Source organism: Bos mutus, chromosome 13 (genome assembly GCF_027580195.1).
Source record: "Bos mutus isolate GX-2022 chromosome 13, NWIPB_WYAK_1.1, whole genome shotgun sequence".
Lineage (NCBI taxonomy): Eukaryota > Metazoa > Chordata > Mammalia > Artiodactyla > Bovidae > Bos > Bos mutus.
The window spans coordinates 56,704,211-56,729,669 of record NC_091629.1 but is presented as its reverse complement, the minus strand read 5'-3'; the positions used below and the strand labels follow the sequence as shown (position 1 = coordinate 56,729,669).

The following is a 25,459-nucleotide window of genomic DNA, read 5'->3' as shown; positions in this document are numbered from 1 at the left end:
TTACAGAATTTACGCTGCCTTTCTAACCTGAGACCAGCACTGGGAAATTAGAGGAGCAAAATAAATGCCCTACAGAACCACATGGGGCTGGCAGCTATGCCACCCGGGGATCCTTGGGATAAGGGTAAGGCTCTTCCCAGCTTATTGGCTGCTCTCCATGCTGGGCTCAGTCCCCCGGGCCTACGCAGGGAAGCTCTTCTAGGAATGTCAGGTCAGCCAAAAGACTCTTGGCCTCTGCCGTACCCTGAACACCAGGCGCTCACTACAAAAGTCTTCAGATTATAAGAGCCAAACAGATGCTAAGTTCTTCAAGCCACAGGGAACAACAGGCCAGCTCTGAATTCATTCATTCAGCAAATATTTACCTAGCACCTATGTGCCAGGAAACACAAAAGTAAAGGGAGACAGAGACGGTGGTACCTACCTACTGAAGTATATGAGAGCCCATCTCTTCCAAAAGCATAATCCTCTACAGTTATAAAGGACATGTTTATAGTTTACAGTTTATAGTTTACAGTTACCACACTCTTCAGTTATAAAGACATGCCCAGACTTTATTTCATTATATTTCCACACCACAGCCCCCTATCTCACAAGGCTAAGGGTCACTAATTTGCTCTCCTTTTTGCACAGAGGGGAACACAGGCCCAGGGTATGGCATTTTCATGCTCAAGGTCATCCAGTAGACTGGGGACAGCTGTGCCAGACCTGGGCTGCTGCTCCTGACATCGGTAAGGTATAGAAGTGTGGTGCTGTGGAATCTTTGGGACAGGCTGGGGGAGGACATCCTATACAGAACATCTTATAGAGGACATCCTATAGAGAACATCCTTGGACAGAAAGTGAAAAAGCCTCCTAACAGAAACACAGGTGCCCTTCCAGAGTTCCCCCAGGACCAGCCAGCCCAGGGCTCCTCCCCCAGGGACCTGCCCACAGCCACCAGTGTCCCAGGAGAAAGATGCCGTGGGGACCTCACCTACCAGGGATGCTGAGCAGGCCTCTCCAATCTCAAGTCTGGGTGAAGGTGGGACCAGCCCCTCCCACTTCGTGGATTTTCGTCACAAGGAGCCACCAATCATGCACTACCCAAGCTTGTCTAGATCGCATCCAGGGACAAGATGCCGTGCCCAGAACTGTGGGGGTGGAGAGTTGAATCATTCACCCACCAGCACAATTTCCTGAGTAATTATCGGTCAGGCACTGTGCCAGGTGCTGGGCATGGTTCCTGCCTGGTGGGAGCCCACAAAGCCCTGTATACAAACAACCGAACCACTGCTGCATAACATGTGGTCTCCGGAGTGGCAGCGGCAGGACTGGGAGCTCGTCAGACACACAGACCCTCAGGACCCCAGCACAAATTAGCTGAATCAGAATCTCAGGGCAGGAAGGGGTGCCCCGGAACCTGTGTTTCAAATCTTTCCAGATGATTGCTATTGTGTACATGAATTTGAGAACTCCTGGTCTAGACCACAAGGTCTTCCCCAACCTCACTACTTAAAACGGCAAACCAGTCCCTGGACCTGACACCCCTAACTCTCTTCCCTGCTTCCTTTTTCTCCATAGTTGTACTGATGGCATCGGTCACAATACCATAACGATCTCATCCATATATTTATGACTTCCCATGCTGATACATAAGCTCCAGAGGGAAGCAATTTGAGTCACTTTGTTTCACTTCTATTGCCAAGTACAGTGCCTAGCACAAACATGTGCTCGGTAACTGTTGACTGAATGATGGATGGCAGAACATGCCAAAACCCATGCAGTAACCAGTTCTTGGGGGGATGCCTGGAAAAAGACAGAAGGTTACTGACCATGGAGCACTGCATGGAGAAAGTGGTACCCAAGTTGGCCCTGAAGGATGTTTGAAACAGGGATGAAGGATATGTGGAACACAGAGATGCTAAGCCTCTCACTGGAATAGGTCCCAAGTGGTTGATACCATTACTATCTAACTACTAGCCAGTATGTGCCAAGAACTTTTATACCCTATATTAACTCAATTAACTCTCCTGAACCTCAGAAGTAGACAGTGATGTCCTTAAGAGGACACTGAGGCTCAAAGATATTAAATAATTTGCCCCACTCACAGAAAACTTGTATAAGGATGTTCACAGCAGCTTTATTTATAACAGCCCCAACATGGAAACAAACACAAATGTCCATCGGCAGGTGAACAAATAAACCAACACAATGTCATATTACTAAGCAATAAAATAGAACAAATTAGGGATAAATACATGAATGAATCTTAAGGACACTTCATTGAGCAAAATGAACCCAGATGCAAAAATGTATATGCTTCATATGAAGTTCTAGGACTTAAACTGACTTAGTACACATACACTGAATTTAAATAAACCACTGATAATAGAAATCAGGTAAGTAATTTCCTCCAGACGTAGTGGTATTGACTGGAAAGAAGCATGAGGGAACTTTCTGGGGTGACAGAATGTTCTATATCTGGATTGGGATAGGGGTCACAAGGGTGGTTATATTTGTCAAAACTCATGGAACAGTACACTTCAAATTTCCATTTTATTGCATGTAAATCATACCTCAATGAGCTAAAATCATTTGCCCTAGGTCACAAAGACACAAGTCGCGATTTGAATCCAGATTTGTTCAATGCCACTGGCCAGTTTCCACTAGTCTGCCGTAGTTGAGCGGGGAGCCCCAGACAATGCGCTCATCCTGCTAAACCACCTTGCCAAAACCCAAATAAAGGGACTTCATAGTTACCCTAGAAGGATATCATAACTTCTAACTCCCAAACCATGACAGAGACCTGTGGGGAATGCCAGTCAAGCATCAAACTGGGAGTCCAGGAACTTGGGTTCAGGCCTCCGCTGTGTTCTTCATTTGCTGTGTAACCTGTGAGTGTACTACTCCATGACTCAGTTTCCCCTTGTGTGAAGGAAGAAGGAGGGGATCAGCTGTTCCCCGTAGGGAGACACATATAGAGCTACAAGGCCACAAATCCCTATGCTCAACCAGGCAGCATCACTACATGAAATAAGTAATGTGCCTGTTTCATATCTTATAAGCTATTTTTCAAATGTATGCTAATATTATTGTGATTAATAAAATAAACATCTATTTCAAAGCAAAAATGAAACCATAGCAGCTTTGTCACTGTGCATTTTCTCAAACAAAAGATACCAAAAGAACAGCCACTGCTCATGACTTTGGTTTAAAGAGGCTGGAATCTCTATGTTAGAGGGTTACTAAGGGGACAGTCACCAAGGGCCTTCCAGGTCAACTGCCCCATGGTTGTCCAGCATCACTTGGCAAAGGCTTGTCCTTGTGTTTCTCAGGTTTGGGTCCTTGTTGGAACCTGGCTCTTATCTAGACTCCAGTGACCAAGCCCCCAACGTGTGGGTCACGTCCTGGCTGTGCACCCCAGTCTATAGATCCCAATTGTGGTCATGGTTGCATCTTGGGTGTGTCTCCCCTCCAGTCTGGAGAGTGACCAGGATCTCCCCAATCCCTCCTTGCTGTACCAAGAAGCCTGGTAGAACAAGGGGCATCAGTTCCTTGGTACAACTTGCACCACCACCCCCAACCACTAGCACTGAAGGCGAGTGCCCATTGGTGATCTGCTACCAACAGGCTTCTGACTCGTCCCTCCCTGAGCCAAGTGACATCCTCTGTCTCCCCCTGCCCCCAGGCTGCAGGATTGAGAAGCATTTCCCAAGTAGAAAGTCAGATCTGGTTTTCACCTACCCTAGTGATCCAACCGCCACCCTCCTCCTACCTGGACACACCCTGAGCTCTGGGCTAGGGGTCGGGAGATCGCAGACAGAAACCAGTATCACCAGCTTCTCCTTCCCTGACTGGTTTCCTCCCACCAGGGTTTCACACTGGATCTTGGTGCTGAGTCAGAGCTTTACAGAACATCAGAATAAAGCAGGGGCCTCGGCTGAATGCCACCTCCCAAAGGCCCCCTTAGGAGACCACCCCACTCTAAAGGGGTTTACAGAAACATCACCCTGCAAAGGAGCACTGCAGGCGAGGGGCACCCATCTAACCAGACTTTGAGGCACACATCCCCAGACTCACCCATGCCCCCAGACCAGAGGCTGGAACCTTGCCAACTTCATATTTTAAAAAATAACAAAGCCAAGGGCAGCAGATAGACAATTGCCACCCCCCCCACACACACACATCCAACTGTCTTCTGCTTCCTAAAGATTCCACTTACTACTTCTCATCAATTTTCCCTCCATCAGATGGAAGCGGCCAGAAAACTGGCCTTCTCTTGAAGACACCATCCTCCTCTTTTGCTTCTAACTTTGCCAGTCACTGGACCAAAGATAAATCGCCCCATCCTCCGCGCGATCTCATTTACCGCCCGTCCCCGCCCCAGGTCTGGGGGCCCCGGACCCCACCCCATGCTCCAGGGGAGCTGCGCAGGGCTCTCTGCCCCCAGACTCCAGAAGCCGCTCCCCAAGGCCTGAGGACGCAGCCAGAGAGGCTCAGCCGGGGCGGCCCCCAGGTTCCGCGCGGGGACGCCCCCTCCCCGCAGCATCCCCATAGCAAGAAGCTTGATGAAGAGCCTGCGGGGTGCGGTTAAAACCCCGGAGGGGCGCCGACCCAGCCACCGGACTGGCACTCACCACGCAGCGCCACGGAGCCCGCGCGTCTGCGCCTTGGCCCCGGGGAAACCCACGCGCGCCTTTCAATCCGGGCTCCGAGTGACGAAAAGCCGCGCTCGGCTCCGGCCGGCCCGGGACCGACGAACCGACTAGCGGACGCACTGACTGTCCAGCTTCCTAACTTAAGTTTGAAAGTTCCCTCCCGGGCGAAAGAAGAGTCTCGGACTGCGGCGCTGCCCGGCAGGGTCCGGGGCTGGGCTGGCAGCGCGGAGCAGGGTCGGACGCCGCCCGTCCCGGCTTTCAGAAGCGCGAGCTCTCATCGCGCCCGTGCCGGGCAGCGCGGCGGGGACTTGGCTCCAGGTAGGACCTGGTCGCGGGAAGGGGTGGCGATCTCGGGAAAGAAGGGGCTCCCCTCACCACAACTCCAGTCGGGAGAGCGCCCGCTCGCCGTTCCGGGGAGGGGAAAGGCCTCGATGGGCCATTGCCAGCTCGGAATCCGAGGCTCCGCCGGATTTACCGATTCGTAAACGGCCCAATTCGTGCGCTTCGGCGGCAAGAAGTTAAAAACCCCGACGCGCGGGTGTGGATGGCCGGGCGCGGGGTAGAGGGGGCGGGATGCTGCTGCCCCTGGGTGTGACCGCGCGTGACTGGGTGACTGTCAGGGCGATTCATGTGCCTGAGGTTCACCGTCCACGGGGTGGGTGGCTGTGGGTGACAGCGTGCGACTGTGGAAGTCACTGGGAGCGCGGGCGAGTGACTGTCGGAGCGACTTCTTTGTGTGCTTGTCCCGAGTTGTGGCTGCGTGTGGCGGCGTGGGGGCACGGGACGCGGTGTGCGGCGGCGTCGCGTGAGAACGGTGACTTGTGCGTGGCGGGGTGACAGTGCAGGTGGGCGCGTGACTGCGTGTGATTGTGTACGGATGAGGGTGACCTGTGCAGGACGGTAGTGTGAGCAGGTGCATGGCTGGGCGAGAGTGGGTCACTGCGCGTCGGCTCGTGAATGCAGGCGAGGCCGTCAGGGGGGACGTGGTGAGTGTGTCACTGTGACTTCGTGTGAGCAACTGTCGGCTGACTTCTGCCTGTGATCCCAACAACTCCGGGCGTTGAGTGTCACCACCAAGGGGATCGGCGTGAGCGGCGTGTGTGCCCGTCGGCAGGGCTGGGGGGGGTGCGTGTGCCCGCGCGTCCGCACCGCCGGCATCTCCCCGCGCGTGTCCCCGAGAGCGCCCGTGTCCCGAGCCGCCAGGTGACCGCTGCCCGCGCGCTCCAGCCCGGGACGCTCCGGCGCGGCGCGGGGTCCGAAGGCGCGGGCAGGCCCCGCCCGCCGGGCCCCCACCCCGCCCCCGCCTACCTTGCCGCAGTGGTAATAGTCCAGGGGCGCCAGGCCGGCCGGCTCGGCCCCAGGCCGCGCGCCCACCGCGGGCGCCGAGGGGTACAGGCGGACGTCCATGGCGGGCGCGGCGGCGGCGGCGGCGGCTCCCGCGGGCAGTGCCTGGGCGGGCGGCGGGTGGGAGCCAGTGTGCGAGCGGGTGTGTGAGCGCGGGGGGCGGGCCGGGGGCGGCGCCCGGCGGAGCGCCCCGCCCCCGCCCGCCCGCCCGCCCGCCAGCGCGCGCTATTGTTCCGGCCGCGGGCGCAGCGGAGGGCCGGGGGCCTGGGCCCCGGGGGAAGATCGCTCCCGCGGTCCGGGCAGACGCCGGGTCCCCGGCCCGGCTCGCCGCCCCCGCGGGTCCCGGAGGGTTGCGCGCCCGTCCAGACGGCCCTTTCCCGTCCCGCCCTCCGCCACCAAGGGTGAGGGGAGGGAGAAAGCCGTACTACACCCTTCCCCAGTAGTGGGACTCTCCCGCCCTAGATATCAGGGCGTTGCTGAGCCCTGAAGGTGGCAGAAGAGAAGGAACACTTTCGGAGATGGATGCTGCGTTACCCGGCGCTGCCCAGAGCCCGAGGCCGGCCGATCGTAGGATGTCCCCGCTCCCGGTCCCACTGATCTGAATCATTGAGAGAGTGGCCCTGAGCGGGGTGGGGGGCTGCTGCTTAAATTCTCACTTTACAGATGAGGAAACTGAGGCAAGGACTTGTGGGATCGGTGATGGAGTGGGCTCCGCGGTACCCAGAGGATCCAGGACTGAAGCCACCTGGAGGAGTCTAAAGCATCCTTTAATGACAGAGAGAGGGAAGGGTCATAGAAAGAATAGACTAGGAAGTGGAGTTCTGGGGGAGCGGCCAGAATCGGCCACCCCCATCACCACAACCAACAAACACCACCACTAACCACCACGGTCTCCTGGAGCGAGAGACTGGAAGTGAGATGGCTCCCACAGTGGGGCAGAGAGGTGACTGAAACGGGCCCCCCCCCCAAAAAAAAGCCCCTCACTCCTCCCATCACCAGCGGATAGCTAGCCTGTGTTGTTCCTCCCCTTCCCATCTAAGAATTGTCTACTCGGAGGGCCTCTATGCCCTCACTTTCCACGGACTGTGCCACCAGCCCTGCCCTCTGGTTCCCGACTCTGGCACACTCAGGATGCCTAGCTGGGAAGGGTCTGAGGCCAGGAGGTGGAAGGAAGCAGGTCAGAATGGGAGTCTTGAGTGGCAGCAGAACATGAGATGGCGTCTGGAGAAAAGGGAGTGAGCCCCTTGCCCTCACAGGAACCAGCTTGGAACTTAGCTCCCAACTGTGATCTGGGCTTTGCTGGTCCTGGCTTCAAGCTGCTGCTGCTACTGCTAAGTCGCTTTAGTCGTGTCCGACTCTGTGCGACCCCATAGACGGCAGCCCACCAGGCTCCCCCCTCCCTGGGATTCTCCAGGCAAAAATACTGGAGTGGGTTGCCATTTCCTTCTCCAATGCATGAAAGTGAAAAGTCAAAGTGAAGTCGCTCAGTCGTGTTCGACTCTTAGCGACCTCATGGACTGCAGCCTACCAGGCTCCTCCATCCATGGGATTTTCCAGGCAAGAGTACTGGAGTGGGGTGCCATTGCTTTCTCCACTTATTTATGACCATAAAGATGCCCTGATACAAGATAGGTGAGGGAAAGAGGCTTTCACTAAAGGTTTGGGAACAACAGAAGGAAATTACAGCTCAGAAAGGAAAGAACTTCTAAATACATTTCATCAATAACTGTTTCTAAAATTCATTGTCATATCTCATTAGAATGAATTTCCCACTGGTCCCTCTCCTTTTTTTTCCCAATCTGAATCCAACTGACCCAGCAGCATTTATTGAAAAGATCACCTTTCCTCCCACTTCTCTACAGTGTTAACTTTGTCATAAACCAGGTAGTCCATATGTTCATCAGACAGTTTCTGAATTTTCTAGTCTGTTCCATTAGCCTGTTTGTCTCTCCTTGAGCCATTGTCGCATTGACTGAACTTCTGTAATTTTCAATAAGTCTTTAATGTCCCATAGACTAAATCTACCCACCTTTCCTCCAGAGCGCCTTGCCTATTCTTGACATTTGCACTTTCATAAAAATTTTAAAATAAAGGTTGTTTGTTTACACACACACTGGCACACACACAATCCTGCTGAGATTTGATTGCTATCGCATAGAATCTTTAGGTCAATTTGAGTAAAACTGACATTAGTAAATATTAAGTCTTCATATCCATAAACATGGTATGTCCCTTCATTTATTTAGGTTTTTAAAAAAAGTCATCTCAGCAGTGTTTTGTAGTTTCTTATATACAGAACTTACATTTTAATAGATTTAGTCCTGGATATTTTATGGTTTTGATGCTATTATCAATGGTTTTTTTATATGTGAGGATTTTTTTAAATTTTCTGTTTGCTGCCAGTATAGTGTGGTGGTTTTAAAATACATCAGCAAATTATTTGCTGCTGCTGCTAAGTCACTTCAGTCCTGTCTGACTCTGTGTGACCCTATAGACGGCAGCCCACCAGGCTCCCCCATCCCTGGGATTCTCCAGGCAAGAACACTGGAGTGGGTTGCCATTTCCTTGTTCAATGCAGGAAAGTGAAAAGTGGAAGTGAAGATGCTCAGTCGTGTCCGACTCTCAGCGACTCCATGGACTGCAGCCTACCAGGCTCCTTCGTCCATGGGATTTTCCAGGCAAGAGTACTGGAGTGGGTTGCAAATTATTTGATATCCTCCTAAATAGTGGAGTCTAATAACCTTCCTCTTTAAAAGTGTTGGTTTTAATGGTTTTTAATAAGTTGAATGTCGCAGGAGTGATACAGAATTGAGTCTAGGTTATGCAAGTTGATATATCTTTTGCCTGGCTCTTTGTCTTGGGACATTTGTCTTTGGAACACTAAGCAGTATGTAAGAAGCCCTAGGCTGCTATGCTTTGAAGAAGTCTAAAGTAGCCCACACAGAGAATCCATATGCAGTGACCTTAAGACTGAAAAAGGAGAAGAAAATGCCACCAGTCCCCTGCCATTCTAGCTCCATATACGGACTGACCGCAATCCTGAAACAATGAAAAACCCTGAAACATCCAGCTGAGTTCTTCCTCAATCCAAAATGCACAGAAATCATGAGAGTTAATAACAATTATAATTTTAAATCATAAAGTTTTGGAACGATTTGTTACTTGGGAATAGAGATCTGGAACATACATAGAAATAGATTTTTGTGCAATGCCTCTATATCTAGCAACCCTGCCAAACTCGCTTATTCTAACAATTTCTCTGTAGATTGTTAGGTGGCACAGTGGTAAGAATCCACCTGCCAATGTAGGAGGCCCAGGAGACGCAGGTTTGATCCCTGGGTCAGGAAGATCCCCTGGAGGAGGAAATGGCAACTCACTCCAGTATTCTTGCTTAAAAAATCTCACGGATAGAGGAGCCTGTGACGTTACAGTCCATGGGGTTGCAAACAGTTGGACACAACTGAGTGTCTGAGCACGCACAAATGCACTCAGGCGAACATTCTACTTCATCTATAAAAATGAGAGTTTTCATTTTTCCTTTTCAATCTTTAAACATTTATTTCTTTTTCTTGCTTTGGTGCACTGGCTAGTATTGCCAGTACATTTTGGAAAGAAGTAATAGTAACAGGCATCCTTATCTCATTCCTGATCTCAAAGGAACACTATCAATATTTCACCATTTATTATGTTGCCTGCTATAGTTTTTTTTTTTTTTTTACTTGCTCTTTTGTTTAATTTCATTTTGTTTTTGCAGGTTGAGGAGGTCAGTCCTCACAGTAAATCTTCTGGGTCAGGAAATAAGACTGCTGTCGTGATTTTACAGATAAGAAGTGTGAGGCCTAGTGAGGAATCCTTAGCATCATAGTGTTAATAGCTGGACTAATCAATCAGTGGTACCTAAGCCTGGAATCCCACTTTCCATTGCCCATATTTCCACAGTCTTGGTCTCGCTGACTCTGGTTGAGGCTGTAGAACAATTACCACCAGAGTATGGAGGCCCAAGTGCAGTGGGTCAGCTTCGGGAAGCAATTCAGCCACCCTGTCAGTCACCTATGTCCATTCCCTTCCCTGAGCAAGGTCAGCACCAAAGAGATCTCTGGGCATTTTGGCAGTGGAGCCCAGCAAGGAAGCCATGCAGACCCCAGAGCTTGGGTTTGCCCGTTTTTTGTTGGGAGTTGATCAGATAGGAAGTCAATGACTCATTTCCCCCAAAGAAATGCCTCAGCCTCATTTGTTGTTCTCAGAACGGGAGTGGGGCTTCTCTTCCTCTGAGAGATGGGAGTCTCTCAGCTGGTTGAGGCTGGGTTGGTCTTGCCCTGCCTGCCACAATCCAGTGTGAGGACCCAGAGTATCTGCTTTTGCATCTCCCAGTTCTCAGTTTCTGATATCATCAATAGCTGATATCTCAGAATATGGATGTGTCTTAATATGTTTTATTATTATTTAGCTATGGTAAGGAAGATAGATCAGGAAACAATTGACATTGAAAAGATAATTTGTTGCTCACAGTTTCCAAGAGAAGAGGCAGGCCATACCGTAGGGGCCACATAGGGAAATACCAGCTTCAGGTAGCAGGCAAGGGACATGGAATAATTGTAGGCAAGAACGTTTACTGTGGTTACCATGTGAAGGAACAGGCTTCCCCGGTGTCTCAGTGATAAAGAATCCCACTGCCAATGCAGGAGACGCCAGTTCGGTCCCTGGGTCAGGAAGATCTCCTGGGGGAGGAAATAACCCACTCCAGCATTCTTGCTGGAAAATTGCGTGGACAGAGGAGCCTAGAGGGCTACAGTCCATAGGGTGGCAAAGAGTTGGACATGACTGAGCACACACATACACGCAAGTGAAGGAACAGCCAGAGCAGCATAAACAAATTTAGGATTGGCTAGTTTGAATCATTTCCATGTGGACATGTGGTAGACTTGTACTTCCCCACCCACTGGTACTTAGGTATATGACCTTGTGACTTGCTTTAGCCAAGGAAACATGAGCACAGTGGTGTGTGTCACTTCCAGGTGGGAGATTTAAGTGTCTGGTCATTCTTAACCCCCTTCTCTTTTCCTTCCACCACGAAAACCCTAACAAGTTCTAGCTCATTCACTAAGACTCAATGAAAGTAACACCTCTTCAGTGAAGACTTCTCCAAGAATCCAACTCATTGCTGCAATTTGCTGCTCCAATAACTGTCTGCACACGGGACTGTTAGAGTTAGATTTCACCCAACCGTAATAACACAACTGCCCTGACAGTATCTTAAGGAGGGATGATGGTGCCTCATTCATCTTGGTGCCTCCAGTGACTAACACAGGATGGATGTTTCATGCCCACTTCCAGGAGAGCTAGAGCTCTCAAGGGATTTCCTATCTACACACACACACACACACACACCGACACAGACACACACATACACTCAGGAAGAAGTCACCTCTGAATTGTTCGGATTCCAGGGAACAGATGGGCTACATTTGCCAGTCAGGGGAGTCACAGTATAGCACATGTGGGTGGCTTCCAGCAGTGTCTCTTCCCCTCCAGTGGCCACTGTGCATTAGATCTGACCCGGGCTTTGATGTCATGGATATGTTAAGCTGGATTGGGGAAAGGCTCACTTCTCTTAGTTGGAATTTTCCAAAAGCTGATTCTGAAGCAAGAATCCTAGTGCAAGTAATGTACTGGAGAGGGATTCCAGGACACATGGGAAAGGGGTGGAAAAGTGATCCCAGGAAAGAAAGACAGTCAGTAAAAGGCACGTTATCAAGCAAATTACCACTGCAGGCAAATGAAGCCTCACTCCACTGGGGAATTCTGGAAAACAATGTGGAACACTGCCACAGAGTCATTCCACTTGAGGGGCAGAGAGCTGGAGTCTTTACCCACCAGCTCCTCATAGTCTTGGTTGAAGATTGCGCTCAGAAGGCAGTTCGGCCTGAAAGGTAGAATGGGGCTCTGGCAACCAGAGAGTCAACAGGCAAGGAGATGCAGGTTCCAAGAGCTGGCAGTTCGGGCTTCATGCACTGGAACGGTGAGTCTGTGGGGATGTGGGCAGAGCCCCTGTAGTGTCTGCCGCAGGGTTCAAGTCCATCTAATAGCAGAGCAGAACTCTGCTATCTTTAGGCACTCTCATGTCATGTGTGTGCGTGTGCATGCATGCATCTGCTTCAGGAACTTGGTTGAAGTGGGTGACTATTGTCTGGTGCATCCATTGGGCATTCTTGGGGCCCCAACCACTGTGCCCCCTCAACAGCACTCCAACCTATGATTTCTGACCACTGGCCAAGTCAGCCCACAACTTCCACTCAAAAGGTCTGCTGGGAAAGATCAAATGAACCAAATGCATGTGTGGCAGAGACTTTAGCACAGGATAATTCATTCAGGCCCTTCATGTAACAGCACTGAGACACCAAGGGCTCTGAGTTTAAATCCCCGGCTCTGCTCAACTCCCTGTTTTGCCCTATCCAAGTCAATGTACCTCTTTGAGGCTCAGTTTCCTCTTCTGAAAAATGGGAAAGTAGTGCCTGCTGTTGCCTGCTGCCAAGTCGCCTCAGTCATATCCGACTCTGTGCGACCCCATAGATGGCGGCCCACCAGGCTCCCCCATCCCTGGGATTCTCCAGGCAAGAACAATGGAGTAGGTTGCCATTTCCTTCTCCAATGCATGAAAGTGAAAAGTGAAAGTGAAGTCGCTCAGTCGTGTCCAACTCCTAGCAACCCCATGGACTTCAGCCTACCAGGCCCCTCCGTCCATGGGATTTTCCAGGCAAGAGTACTGGAGTGGGGTGCCATTCCACCGGTTTGTTGTGAGAAGCAATGAGGACATCAATAGTAAAACATTTCTAAAACTCTGAAGCACCAGTTAGTTGTGAGTCACTGTTATTAAGGCACATTTTCCTAGTCAACAACTCTAAAGTTGCCTCAGAAAAGGAGGGAACTTCGCCCTGATGTCCCACCCACCCTGATGTCCTATTCATGGATGTCCCACCCATGAATCCCTCTCCAGTTTTCCAGAAGGGCAGTGCCAGAGCCCATCTGGGAGACTTTACACTCTTTGGACTTTCATGGGGAGAGGGGATGGTGCTGGGAGGAAGGAGAAAGGTTGGAGAACCCTTGGGAGGGAACTAGAGATCATGGAGCCCTGCTGTGGGAACCAGCCCATTATCAGCTCCCCCCACCAGCCTTCATGGTGGGCATTATTATCAAGGCACTTTTTACAAATGAGGAAACAGGCTTAGAGAAAATTCCCTGAACCTCAGACACACAGCCAGAACTTTGCAGAGCTGGGATTCCTCATGAGTACTTGGAATTCATGCTCCTTCTGCAACAGCACACTACACTTGAGTTTAAATTACATCGTGCAGATTGTCTTACAACACAAAGAGCTTGTAATGAGTGCGCTATCTGGACCACATTCCCTGAGAACTCTCAAGGATTCCTTACCTGTCTGTGCCGTGTGCACACCTGTATATTACTGTGCACTGGTTACAGAAGGACAGAACACAGAAAAATTAAGTGTGAACGAACCCCACTCAAAAAAGAAACAAGAAATCTAAATAAACCACCATGTGCAGTTCTCTAAGAAGAAATTAAAAGATATTCTAATAACAGCTAAAAAGTACCTAGTACCAGATGTGTGCCTGACTGTGTTAAATGTTGTACATATATTACCTCTGTTAATCCTGACCAACCCCATGAGGTAGGTTCTAGTCTTATTGCTATTTTACAAATGAAGAAACTGAGGCACAGAGACCAAGTAACTTATCTGTAGTTAGCACACGGTGTAAGCAGGATTTTCAACTAGTTGATTTGACTCCAAAGCCTACACTCATAACCACCAGACCTCACTGTGGCTGTGCTTTGTGGCTCAGTCATGTCCAGCTCTTTGTGACCCCATGGACTACAGCCTGCTAGGCTCCTCTGTCCATGGGGATTCTCCAGGCAAGAGTACTGCAGTGGGTTGCCATGCTCTCCTCCAGGGGATCTTCCCAACCCAAGGATCAAACCCAGGTCTCCCGCATTGCAGGCAAATCCTTTACTGTGTGAGCCACCAGGGAAGCCCACTAGACCTCACTGTATCTCTCTAATATTACATGTAAATTTCACCTTATACAAAAAAGAAAGCTCTGTTAGTGTTTTATTGGAATTGTATTTAGTTACTAAATTAACTTGGAGAGAATTGAGAGTTTCTTGATAAAAAGTCTTTCAATATTTAGAAATTATATATATACATATATATATGTATATATATAAATATAAAGTCTTCCCTGGCACCTCAGTGATAAAGAACTCACTTACCAATGCAGGAGGCACAGGCTTGATCCCTGGATCAGGAAGATCCCCTGGAGAAGGAAATGGCAACCCACTCCAGTATCCTTGCCTGGGAAATCCCATGGACAGAGGAGCCTGGTGGGCTACAGTCCATGGGGTGTCAAAGAGTCAGATTCTACTTAGTGACTAAACAACAATGACATATAAATATAAAGGAATACTATTAAAGTTGTGGATGAATATCTTGTGTCAACAAAACTAACTAAACTCTCTTATTCTAACAGTTTTTCTGTAGATTCTCTTGAATTTTCTGCATGAATGGTCCCATTATCTGTACAAAGAGGATGGGAGGGAAACTGAATCTGCTTTTCTGTTCCAATCACCTTATTACTTGTTTGTTTTTTCTTATTGCATTGTCCACGTCCTCTAGAATCAATGCTATATAGAAATGTTGATATCAGGAATGCTTGTCTTTTTCCTTACTTTAATAGGTACACAGTTCACATTTCACCATTAAGCTATTAAGTAAGATACTGTAAACTTTTGTTAATGCTGCTGCTGCTGCTAAGTCGCTTCAGTTATGTCCGACTCTGTGAGACCCCATAGATGGCAGCCCACCAGGCTCCCCCATCCCTGGGATTCTCCAGGCAAGAACACTGGAGTGGGTTGCCATTTCCTTCTCCAGTGCATGAAAGTGAAAAATGAAAGTGAAGTCCCTCAGTCATGTCTGACTCTTAGCGACCCCATGGACTGCAGCCTACCAGGCTCCTCCATCCATGGGATTTTCCAGGCAAGAGTACTGGAGTGGGGTGCCATTTCCTTCTCCAAAAACTTTTGTTAATACTCTTTATCAATTAAAAAGTTTCTTTTTAGTTCCTCTTCCGCTAAGAGAGTTTTCTGGTGATCATGGATTAATTCTAATTTATAACACTTTTTAAGCATTTATTAAAATAATCATCTGGATTTTATCTTCTAACTTACTAACATTGTAAATTATATTATGTTAATATGTATTTTCATGGTGAACCATCCTTGAATTCCTGGGATAACTGTTGGAAATTCTATTAAGTCATAATTCATTTTTTAGCTCACTGCTAAAGCCATTTGCATAATTTCATTTAGAATTTTTGCATCTATGTTAGTAGTTGAAACTGTTCTTAAAATTTTTTTCTGTTATTGCCAAGCTTTGCATGTCAAGGCTATATTCATTTTGCCTAATGAGTTGAGGGAGACTTTTGGTAACTGATTCAACTGCTTAAATTATAATTGTATCATTATGTCATATTTTTCTCCAGTAAATGTTGGTAAATTATATTTCTAGAAAGTTGCTCATTTTCTCTAACTTTTCAAATGTATTAGTATAAAGGTGTTTTAGTCTTATGGTTTTAAGAACTCTTCTGTATCTATTATCCATTCTTTCTCTCTCCTTTTCTTTATCAAGGTTTGTCTCTAACTTTTCAAATGTATTAGTATAAAGGTGTTTTAGTCTTATGGTTTTAAGAACTCTTCTGTATCTATTATCCATTCTTTCTCTCTCCTTTTCTTTATCAAGGTTTGTCTTTGTCATTAGACTATATTTTTTTCTGTATTATATATGTTCTATTTTCTATATTCTCCTCTAATCCACAAATTTTCTATAGCAACTGGATTAAAAAGTAATAATTTTAAAGAGAGGCAATTATAAATTATCTGGCAATTATAAAGTATTTGGCAAATATTAGTAAAGCTAATATGTGAAAAATGTTTTTGATCACATATCAGAGACTAGAGATTGAACTATGATAAGGACTTAATTTGTGCTCTCAAGGAGCTCACAGCTGAACTGAGAAGGCAGACAAACAAATAGTCAATTAAATAGTGTAGGAAACACAATAGAGGTGAGAAAAAGAATGGGAATGGGAACACAAAAAAGGGCTTCCTGAAGGAGGTGATGATGAACTGGGCACGGGAGGATATTTAGGAGTTAGGCAAGTAAAGAAATTGGGTATCTCTTGGTTCTACCCTTGGGCCCATCTTCAGTTGACTCAGCTTAAGAATATCTGCTAATATTTCCCTCTTCTAAGGATAAGACTCCACTTTGGGCCCAGACACCCCTCTGGTCTATATTCTCCATCACCTGTAGTAGCCTTAGTGATATACAGGCTTGGGCAAACGAGAATAAATATAGAGTTTATTGGTACTTCTCATGTTGAAGAAGATATTTGACAAAGCCCCTTAGAGTGACAGCCACTCCCCAATTGCTGATGGTTTGTAAATAGGCCCAGCCTTAGAAGAAATATCAGAACAAGTACATTAAAATAAAAGATGTACAACTCTCTGATCACTCTCTTCCAGTTCTCTTCCTTGGGGGTCTCAAGAAACTACTTGGGAGAAGCCTAAATTTCCTGGTCCAAAGATGTTCAGAAAAGTAGGGCTTAGAGTCGCTGAAATTGGACAGAGAGAAATCTGGCTATGGCAGTGAGAAATAAGAAGAGTTTCTCGGTCCTGGAATACTGACAGCAACCACTCAGCTATGGACTCTGAAGAACCCCACTGAGCACTTACTATGTACTGAGTGTCTGACGTGTATTATTCACCTAATTCTCTCAACCACCTGTGAAGTTGTCATTGTCAGCCTTCCCAGCTTACAGGTCAAGAAAGTGAAGCTCAGAAAGGTTAGGTGACTTGCCCTAAAGAACTCTGGACCTGAGATTCACATCCAAGCAACTTAGTTCCAGAACCCTCATGCACCATCTCATATGGGGTCGTGTCTCCAATGCCTGGGACAGAGCAGACCTTAGGAGACTAAAGAATGGAATCAGTGAAAAGCACAAATTACCATGAAGGCTAGTAAGCAATGTGAAAAATTATTTTCCTACAGTGGTAAGTGAAAAACAAATAACAAAATGGTGGTGGTGGTGGTGTGTGTGTCTGTGTGTGCGTGCATGCACACACGTGTGTGTTAACGATAGACTGGGAAAGAGCATGAGGGAACTTTCTGGAGTGATCCTGATGTTCTGTATCTTGGGTTACACAGGCATATGCAGTTGTCAAAACTCAGAGAATGTACATTTAAGATTTGTACAGAGCTTCCCTGATGGCTCAGTGGTAAAGAAACCGTCTGCCAATGCAGGAGCCACTGGCTTGATCCCTGATCCGGGAAGATCCCATCTGCTGCAGAGCGACCAAGCCCGTGTGCTACGCCTATTGAGCCTGCAGTCTAGAGCCTAGGAGCTGCAACTGCTGAAGCCTGAGTGCCGTAGAGCCTGTGCTCGGCAGCAAGAGAAGCCACTGCAACGAGAATCCCTCGCACTGCAACTAGAGAGTAGCCCCCGCTCTTTGCAACTAACGAAAAGCCCATGTAGCAACGAAGACCCAGCAGAGCCAAAAATAAAAATGAATAAAATAAAAAAAAACTACCTTTGTTAAACAACCAGTATGCACCAGTTGGAGAAGGCAATGGCACCCCATTCCAGTACTCTTGCCTGGAAAACCCCATGGATGGAGGAGCCTGTTAGGCTGCAGTCCATGGGGTCGCTAAGAGTCGGATACCACTGAGCGACTTCACTTTCACTTTTCACTTTCATGCGTTGGAGAAGGAAATGGTAACCCACTCCAGTGTTCTTGCCTGGAGAATCCCAGGGACGGGGGAGCCTGGTGGGCTGCTGTCTATGGGGTCGCACAGAGTCGGAAACGACTGAAGTGACTTAGCATGCACCAGTTATTGGATTAGATGCTAACTAAACAAAGCAAAAAAAATGTAACAGACTCTCAATAGAAGTTTGTTAAAAAAAAAAAGATTTGCATGTTTCATTGCACGTAAATTTCAAATCAAGAGAAAAAAAGGTAAACAAATATCAGACTTTTATTAATTACACACATACTGATATATTCTAGGGGAGTTAAACCATGCCAGCATTTGAAATGTGTCCAAAAAATAAAGATTGATGGATGAGTGGAGAAATGGCTAGATGGATACATATGTAATAAAGCCAGAAAATGTAAAATGTCAATAGCCAAATTCAGGTGGTGGGCATAAGGGTGTTGGCTGTAATATTCCTCCAGTATTGTTTACTAAATTGTTATGAAAAAGCGGTGAAGGAAAAGATCTTGGTATATTGTGGTGGCAATTGTTTAAAGAGCTTTTTTGTTTGCCTGCCGCTTTGCCTGCATCCTGGTATTTACGATGCTTTCCCCTTTAAAAGAATGGAGAGAGAGCCCTGCCTCCCACTCTTCCTTCCTTCCCTCCCTTCCTCCCTCATTTCATCCAGGAAATAGCGACTAAGTGCCAATGCTGGGTTGGCAGCAAATCCCTTCTCAGGTTCCCCTCCTCTATGCTGCTGCTCCCCTTCCCGAAGCAGCACTGGCTACTCCCTCTGATGAGCAACTGTCTTCGGTTCCAACTAAAGTCCATTTGGAGTTACAAGGAGAGCATGGTACTTGGGAACCCTGCCATACCATCCACCTTGGAGTGAAAGAATCTGCCTTATCTTTGCATCCCCCACCCCAGGTCTTCATCTGGCATGCAGGGGATCATACAGGACTGTCTAAGGAATGCAGAGAGAGAGAGAAAAAGTGTCCTGAATCCAGCAGGTAGAATTCTAGATGATTTTGCTTTCAAACTTTCTTTACTGGTGTCCGATTGCCTTTTGGATAAGGAGAACACACAGCTCGCTCAGGGGCCCCAGTGATGCTGTCGACAAGCCTTTTTACCCACCAAGGGAGGACGAACCCGCTTGCTTTGCGACTTGCAGTGATGTTCGTTTGCTTGGCTATTTGTTTATCATTGGCTTATTTATTTTTCTTTTGTTTGCCATATGGTTCCTTTAAAATATCCAGAGAAGGAAGCCACTATACATAAAGAAATTTGAATTTTTGAATGCCCGCTTCCCATCTGAAATGTCACTTGCACGTTAAGTCTCTGTCCCTGAGTTGCTGTGGCAACCTCAGCAGCACTCTTTGCCCGGGGTGACAAAGGGGCCCTTTGTTAGCCGGGAGGCCAGGTCTGGGTGCAGGGACATCCTATTCAGCCCATCGTAACAAAGGAGCGCACGTCCCCCTCTCTGAGCAGGGCAGCCGCCGGCCCGATTATGCCTGCACTGTTGACAACCTTCCATGGGGAGACCGGGAAAAGAAATCCCCTTTTATTGGCATCTTTGAGCCAAAGTTGTTTTTTTCCCCCTTTTTCTCTCTGTGCTGCTCGCTGTATAAAAACCCCTGCAAAGGGCCCCACTCATGCTCTTGCAAAGAAAAAATACCAATTGTGAGGCCTCCCTGGAAGAGGGATGTGGTTCCCAATCTTAATTGAATCTTCTAAACTTGGTTATTAAATGGCAACTCCAGCAGCAGTGGGTGAGCAAATGGGTTCTTCAAATTTTAGCAAGCGGCCTGGCTCTGGCCCAGAAAAGAGTGTTGGCCACCCTTGGATCTGCAATGATCTCTGTTCCCAAGAGCAAGGGGCTTGTGCTAAGGACAGGGGACCACCCCTCACATACTCTGACCAGATCTGGGGCTCAAGTGTGCCACTCAGCCTTGGAAAGCTGAAACCCCGGGGAGGAAGTGGGGCTGGGCAGTACCTAGGGAGATGACTGAAATGGTCCTGTGAGAGCAAGGCTAGGAACCCAGCATCCTGACTTCCAGGCCTAGGCTCTTCAAGGTCACTGGTGGGTAGAGAACAGCCCCAGACCCAGGCTACACCCATGGCCCTCCGTCTGCTGCCAGAGCCTTCTGCCTGCAGGTTAGGCTCAGTTGAGGCTCTTACAGCATTTTTCATGCTCTCTATCACTGCTCCCATCAGCATCACCTTTCACATTCCTCTTTCTGATCCAGCGATGTATGTATTAATAGAAGCTAGGACTGCGGTCTCCAACAGAGCCAGAACTGTCTTATTCACCGTGTACCAGCACAGTGCCTGGCATGCAAGGTGTACTCTGAAAGTATTTGTTGAACCAGTGGATCAAGAATGAGCGAATCTCTCAGTACAGATTCATTTCATTGTACCAAACCCTCCTTGAGGTCAAAGTCATCTTCCTCATTTAGTTCCGTTCCTGCTGTCCTCTGTTGGCAGGTCCAGGGCTGGAGCAGGCTATCCGGGTGACAGACGTGGTCCCTGCCCAACAAGGGCTGCGTTCAGACAGTTGTGTGTGCAGACACTGCAGTGGAGGACAGCGAGAGCCCAATGCGGGAGTGACCCTGGCTGCAGGAAGCAAGAAGGGAGGATGCAAGGAGTACAGAAAGACTTCCAGGCCGAGGACACTCCCAAACAAAGGAATGACCAGAGCTGGCTGAGCAAAGAACAATGCTTTGTTCAGATAAAACAGCAAAAGCAAAAAGGCAGAGTGGTGAAGTATTAGTAGTCCATGATATGTAATAGCCCTGTGAAGCTGGCAATAGGTAGAGAGTACAGAGCGTGGCAGGGAGGCCTGGATAATGCTGGAGAGACAAAGCCAGAGGGAGGACCCTATGAGCCAGGCTTAGGAACTCAAAGCCAGGGCAACCATGAACAGTTGTACATGTTGTGTACTGGGTAAAGGAGGCAAGTAGAGTTGAAATCCAGCCTGCATTCTGTTGGCTAAGCCCGGTGGCCACGTCCAAATCCCTCTACTTAAAAAGGCAGTAAAGTAAGTTTGAAAAAACATATATTACTCAGATGCCCATTCCCAGGGGTGGGCAACAGTTTCCTCAGTCCAAGCTCCAGGCAGCGTTTGTTGAGGGGAGGTGGTGAAAAGTCCAAAGGAAGGCCAGGCAAGAATCAGGATAAATTAGCAGTTTCCCCAGGATCATTAGGGCCTACTTGGGTTGCCAGGAACATGCACACTCCAGTCCACCCAAATTTTCTAGCCTTCCACACACAGGGTGAAGGTATTTGCAAAGGAGCAGTGAAAACTCTCAATCTCCAAGTCAATCCTCATTAAGAGAAGAGAAGGCAGGAGGGGACGGAGTATGCAAAGGGGTGGAGGTTCTGGTTTTTGAGGTCTCCATGGGATTGGGCTAGAGGAACTATGAGAAGGCTGAGGATGGTATAGTGAGGCCCGCCAGGTTTTAATTTAATACGGGGGAGTGGGAGAGACTGTCTCTAGGGTGTGTCCTCAGCAGTGAGGGTAGGCTGGCCTTCAGAGAGAAGGTGAAGTCCAGGACCAGAAGATTAGGCTGTGAACTGGCTCCTGAGATGGGAGGGTGAAGCCTCAGGCCAGTAACTAGACCATGAGCTCCTCCAGGAAGGACGGGGTGGAATCTGCTTTGTGTTCCAGGCGCCCAGCCCCGTTTCTCATACATGGAAAATGAGCTATAAATATTTGTTCAATTAATGGCTGAATTGATAAAATCAATGACCCCAATATTCTGAATGTTACCTGTGAATGCCTGAGAGGTTTGGAAGGGAAGGTGTGCCAGAGGAAACAAGTACACAGAGACAGTGTCTCTTTTAGGGTGATGTTAGCTGCTGTAACAAATAACACCCCAATATCAGTGGTTTAACCTCACTGTTACTCTTTGATTGACAGCTTTCCTCCATGTGATGATTCAGGGATCCATGCTTCCTCTCTCTCAGGCTCTATCATACCCCAAGGGCCTTGGAGCCCTTTGCGTTGAGCAGGCAGATAAAGGCCAGGAGAAGGGAGAAGTTCCAGCTACTTCATACAAACCCCAATCAGGAAGTGACCCATCACTTCCGCTCCCGTTCTCTGGATGAGAACTGGTCCACAGCTCACCCTGGATGCAAGGCAGGCTGGGAAATGTAGTCGACACCTGGAAAGACGCCTTTTCAGAACAATGGAAGGGGTGCCCCTGATGTTTGGTTCATGGACACAGGAGGTGACAGGGATGTGAAGAAGGTGGGTACAGAGGTGTGGTCATGGCCAAGGACAAGAGCAGCCACCAAGTGAGCCTTAGATTGAGCTCTCAGCCTTGCTTGAGATTCTAACTGGACCATGCAGGTGAGTTTTGTGGGGGTGGGCATGGACTCTCTCACGCTGGATCCTCATGGAGTCTTGGGAAATAGAACTCACCAGCTCATGACCCCTTTGAGACAGATGAGGAAACAGGGCCTCAGAGAAGACCTTGGCCAAAGTCAGAAGCCAGAACTAGAACCCGGGGCATCTGTTTCCCAGTCTTGTGCTGACCCACCTAGTCCCCGACCTCTAAATCAATCCCCCAGAGCACGACTGAGGTTTTTGTGTCATTTCAGAAAAACAGCCCAGTGCACCACTCTCTTCTGCCTGAGCTTGGGGAGAGCAGCCTGTGGCCATCAGGACTGAGTATTGGCCTTTACTGGCAGCCGGGAGGAGGAGCCTGTGCTGTCAGCCTCTGTGGGCAGGGCTCGGCCAGGCTCTCCCTGCTGGGCCAGCAATTCTTCTATTATTACTCAGCAACTCGGTTACAAAATATAGGATCTTTGAACTTGTTTTTAAACACTATCAACTGAGCTCTGTGCTCGTTAACATCCCTTTGTCCTGAAACTGGACCCGGACACAAACATCTTTTCCGTCAAAAATTCAAAGGGACCCTTACAGAGTGACAGAGGATTAGATAGCAGTATTTATGATAAAATCCCCCACCCTCTTTTTTTTTTTTTTTTTTTTTTGGCCTAGCACCAAAAATCAAATGCCAAAAAGGCAACCCATCTCAGCTGCTTTGAAACTGGCTGTGTCAGTTCAAAGATTGTTTCACTGTGGACACTGTGTGACCCTGTGTTTGCGCCTCCATGAAATTAGTAAGCAATGGAGATTCATGAGCCCTTTATCTCAGTGTCTCCCCCAGTCCTGGCACACAGCAGGTTTAGGAAACAGGATGGAAACCCAAACCCTGTTTTTTCTCTGACCCCCTCCCACTCCCCTAGAAGGCAGCGACTTATAGTTGCTGAGAAATCTGTTATTCGTGGTTTTTCATTTTAAACCTGTGTTCTCACATTGCCTCAAAATGTGTCAACAAAGGCATGGGGAGTATTACCAGCACCCAGCACCGTGTGGATCAGAGCAAATGATCAACAAGTCATCTTTGAATGAATAAAGCAATTAGGTAATTAATGTCCTAAGACGGGCTTTCATACATCACATCATTTCCTGAAAACAAGGACATGAGTGTACCTCCCCTTTAGCAAAGGGAACTCACTGCAAACTGGAGGATTGGGGTGTGCAAAAATGACATTTCTGGGGCCTATGACACTCCCCTCTGACCTCAAATCCTACCCACCTATGGCTCTCATCCCCAGATCTTCTTCTCTTCCAATCCCCTTCCTGATGTTGCTCACAACCTCCACATCTCCCCCCATCTACCCTCAGGCTGCACACCCCTTACCCCCTACCCACCAGTTCTAGCCGCTCACCCTCCAGGGTGGATGCCCAGGATGGCCTCAATTTCCCTGGGATCAGCCTCAGGGAAAGAGGACTTGGATGACTCCTCCTGGTCCCCATGGCCACCCCTTTTGTGGGGAGGGAACAGGAGGATCCAGGGGGGCCTCTGGGTGGAAGACTGGGGTTCTTTCAGCTCCTGGTACTTAGCAACCTCCCCATGGCCCAGCCTGCCCACCTGGAAGATGAGGTGGAAACCTACTGGAGGAAGGGCCGATGCAGTCTAAGGCAGTCAACCTAAGCATTTATTTAACCCTCAACTTTAACCTCAAAATTAATCTTAATGCTATTAACCCCTTCTCTCATAGATGTTTTAAAGTTTTTCTTCCACATTAGTGTTTGTCTTTTAGCTTCAAGCCTTCTTTTGCTCTATAGAAATGTCCTCTAAAAAACAATAGCAAACTAAAAGAGAAATCTGTTTTCTTGCAATTAAATCTGTCAATCTTTTCCTTTAGTTTTTCTAAAAGATCACGAAAATGTTCTCTTGAATTTTTTTATGCTGTATGGATTTAAGGATTGCTTTTTTCCCCCTCTTTTCATCCTTGATTTATCTCTGAAGTTTATTTTGGAGTAAGACCTGACGATAGTTTTTAACTTAAATTTGTATCCCAAGGGTGAGCCAATTTAGATAGGATTTAATAAATAATTCATCATTTCTTCCCCAAATGTGAAATACTCACTTCATTATTTGACAATAGCCATGGACCTTTGAGTCTATATTTTCATTCTGGGCCCTCTTCAGTTCATCACCCCATCTCTTTAACTGGCAACATGTTTTATGAATGGGCGAGTCCCACTCTTGCTTCCTTTTCAGGAAAGGCTATTCTATTCTTTCAAACCTAATGGTCAAGATTCATAATAACTGTTAAAGTCCCATCAATTTGAGGGACATGTTTTTATCGGGATTACCTTGAATTAAAGACTAATCTAAGAGGATTTCCCTGGTGGTCCCGTGGTTAAGCCTCTGAGCTTCCGCTGCAGGGGGTACGATCTAACCCCTGGCGGCGGACTAAGATCCTGCATGCCATGTGATGTGGCCAAAATTTTTTTTTTTAATTTTTTAAAATAAAGACTAATCTAAGAAGAATGTAAATCCTTTCTATACCAACACTTCCTATTCAGGATAGGAAGCCCTATCATGTACTTATTATTTTATTGATTAAAGTCCTATTTTATATCCTTGAGTGGAGATTCATTATTTTCTCTTTCTCGTTCTTTCGTTATTCTCTCCATATTAAACCATTTTCTGATCTTGTTTCCAGGAACCCACCTTGATGCACTGTTCTGCTTTGACTCCCAGAACATCACATGCCCCTTCTTTTCCTCCTACCTCCCAAATGGCTCCTTCACAGAATCTTTTGCTCACTCCTTCTCGGCTCCCAGACTTCTCAAATGGGCCCTGCAGCTCAGACTTAGAATTCTCAAGGATTCTCCTAAATAAATGAGTACTTAAGTGATAGATATCTTTGTGCTGGGATTTCCCTGGGATCCAGTGGTTAAGAATCTGTCTTCCAATTCAGGAACACAGGGTTTGATCCCTGGTCAGGGAACTAAGATCCCACTTGCCGCAAGGCAGTGAAGCCTGGGCACTGCAACTACTGACATTACATGTCTTGAAAAAATAAAATAAAATCTTTTTACAAACGGGCTTCCCATGGTTTGAGTATTTTTCTTTTTATGATTCCTCTCCAGTGGGAAACACTGAGCAAAAGAGCCACGTAGGGTAGATTTCCTTATCATGTCAGTACTGACCATGGTTGCGTTACAGGGTTATCTTGGCTCAGAGCAGAGAGCTTTGTCTTTGAGTTAAGCTTCCACATTCATCTATGAGAATAGTAATCTCGATTTGAAATGCCATTGCAGGAGCTACATTTAGAAGGAAATTATGGT

General features: G+C 47.8%; 1 protein-coding gene across 4 annotated transcripts in view; it reads right to left on the bottom strand.

Annotated features, from left to right (window-relative positions):
* The window catches only part of TOX2 (TOX high mobility group box family member 2), a 156,616-nt gene extending 150,496 nt beyond the window's left edge, over positions 1–6,120 (bottom strand). For 3 of the 4 annotated variants that reach the window (XM_070381769.1, XM_070381768.1, XM_070381770.1), the window contains exon 1: positions 5,949–6,120. In XM_070381769.1, the coding sequence (XP_070237870.1) occupies positions 5,949–6,047 (99 nt within the window). In that variant the 5' untranslated portion in view covers positions 6,048–6,120. Of the gene's footprint in view, positions 1–4,619; positions 4,750–5,948 lie in introns of those variants that run through there. The other variant, XM_070381771.1, reaches the window with a different exon arrangement.
* Positions 6,121–25,459: the final 19,339 nt, after the last annotated feature.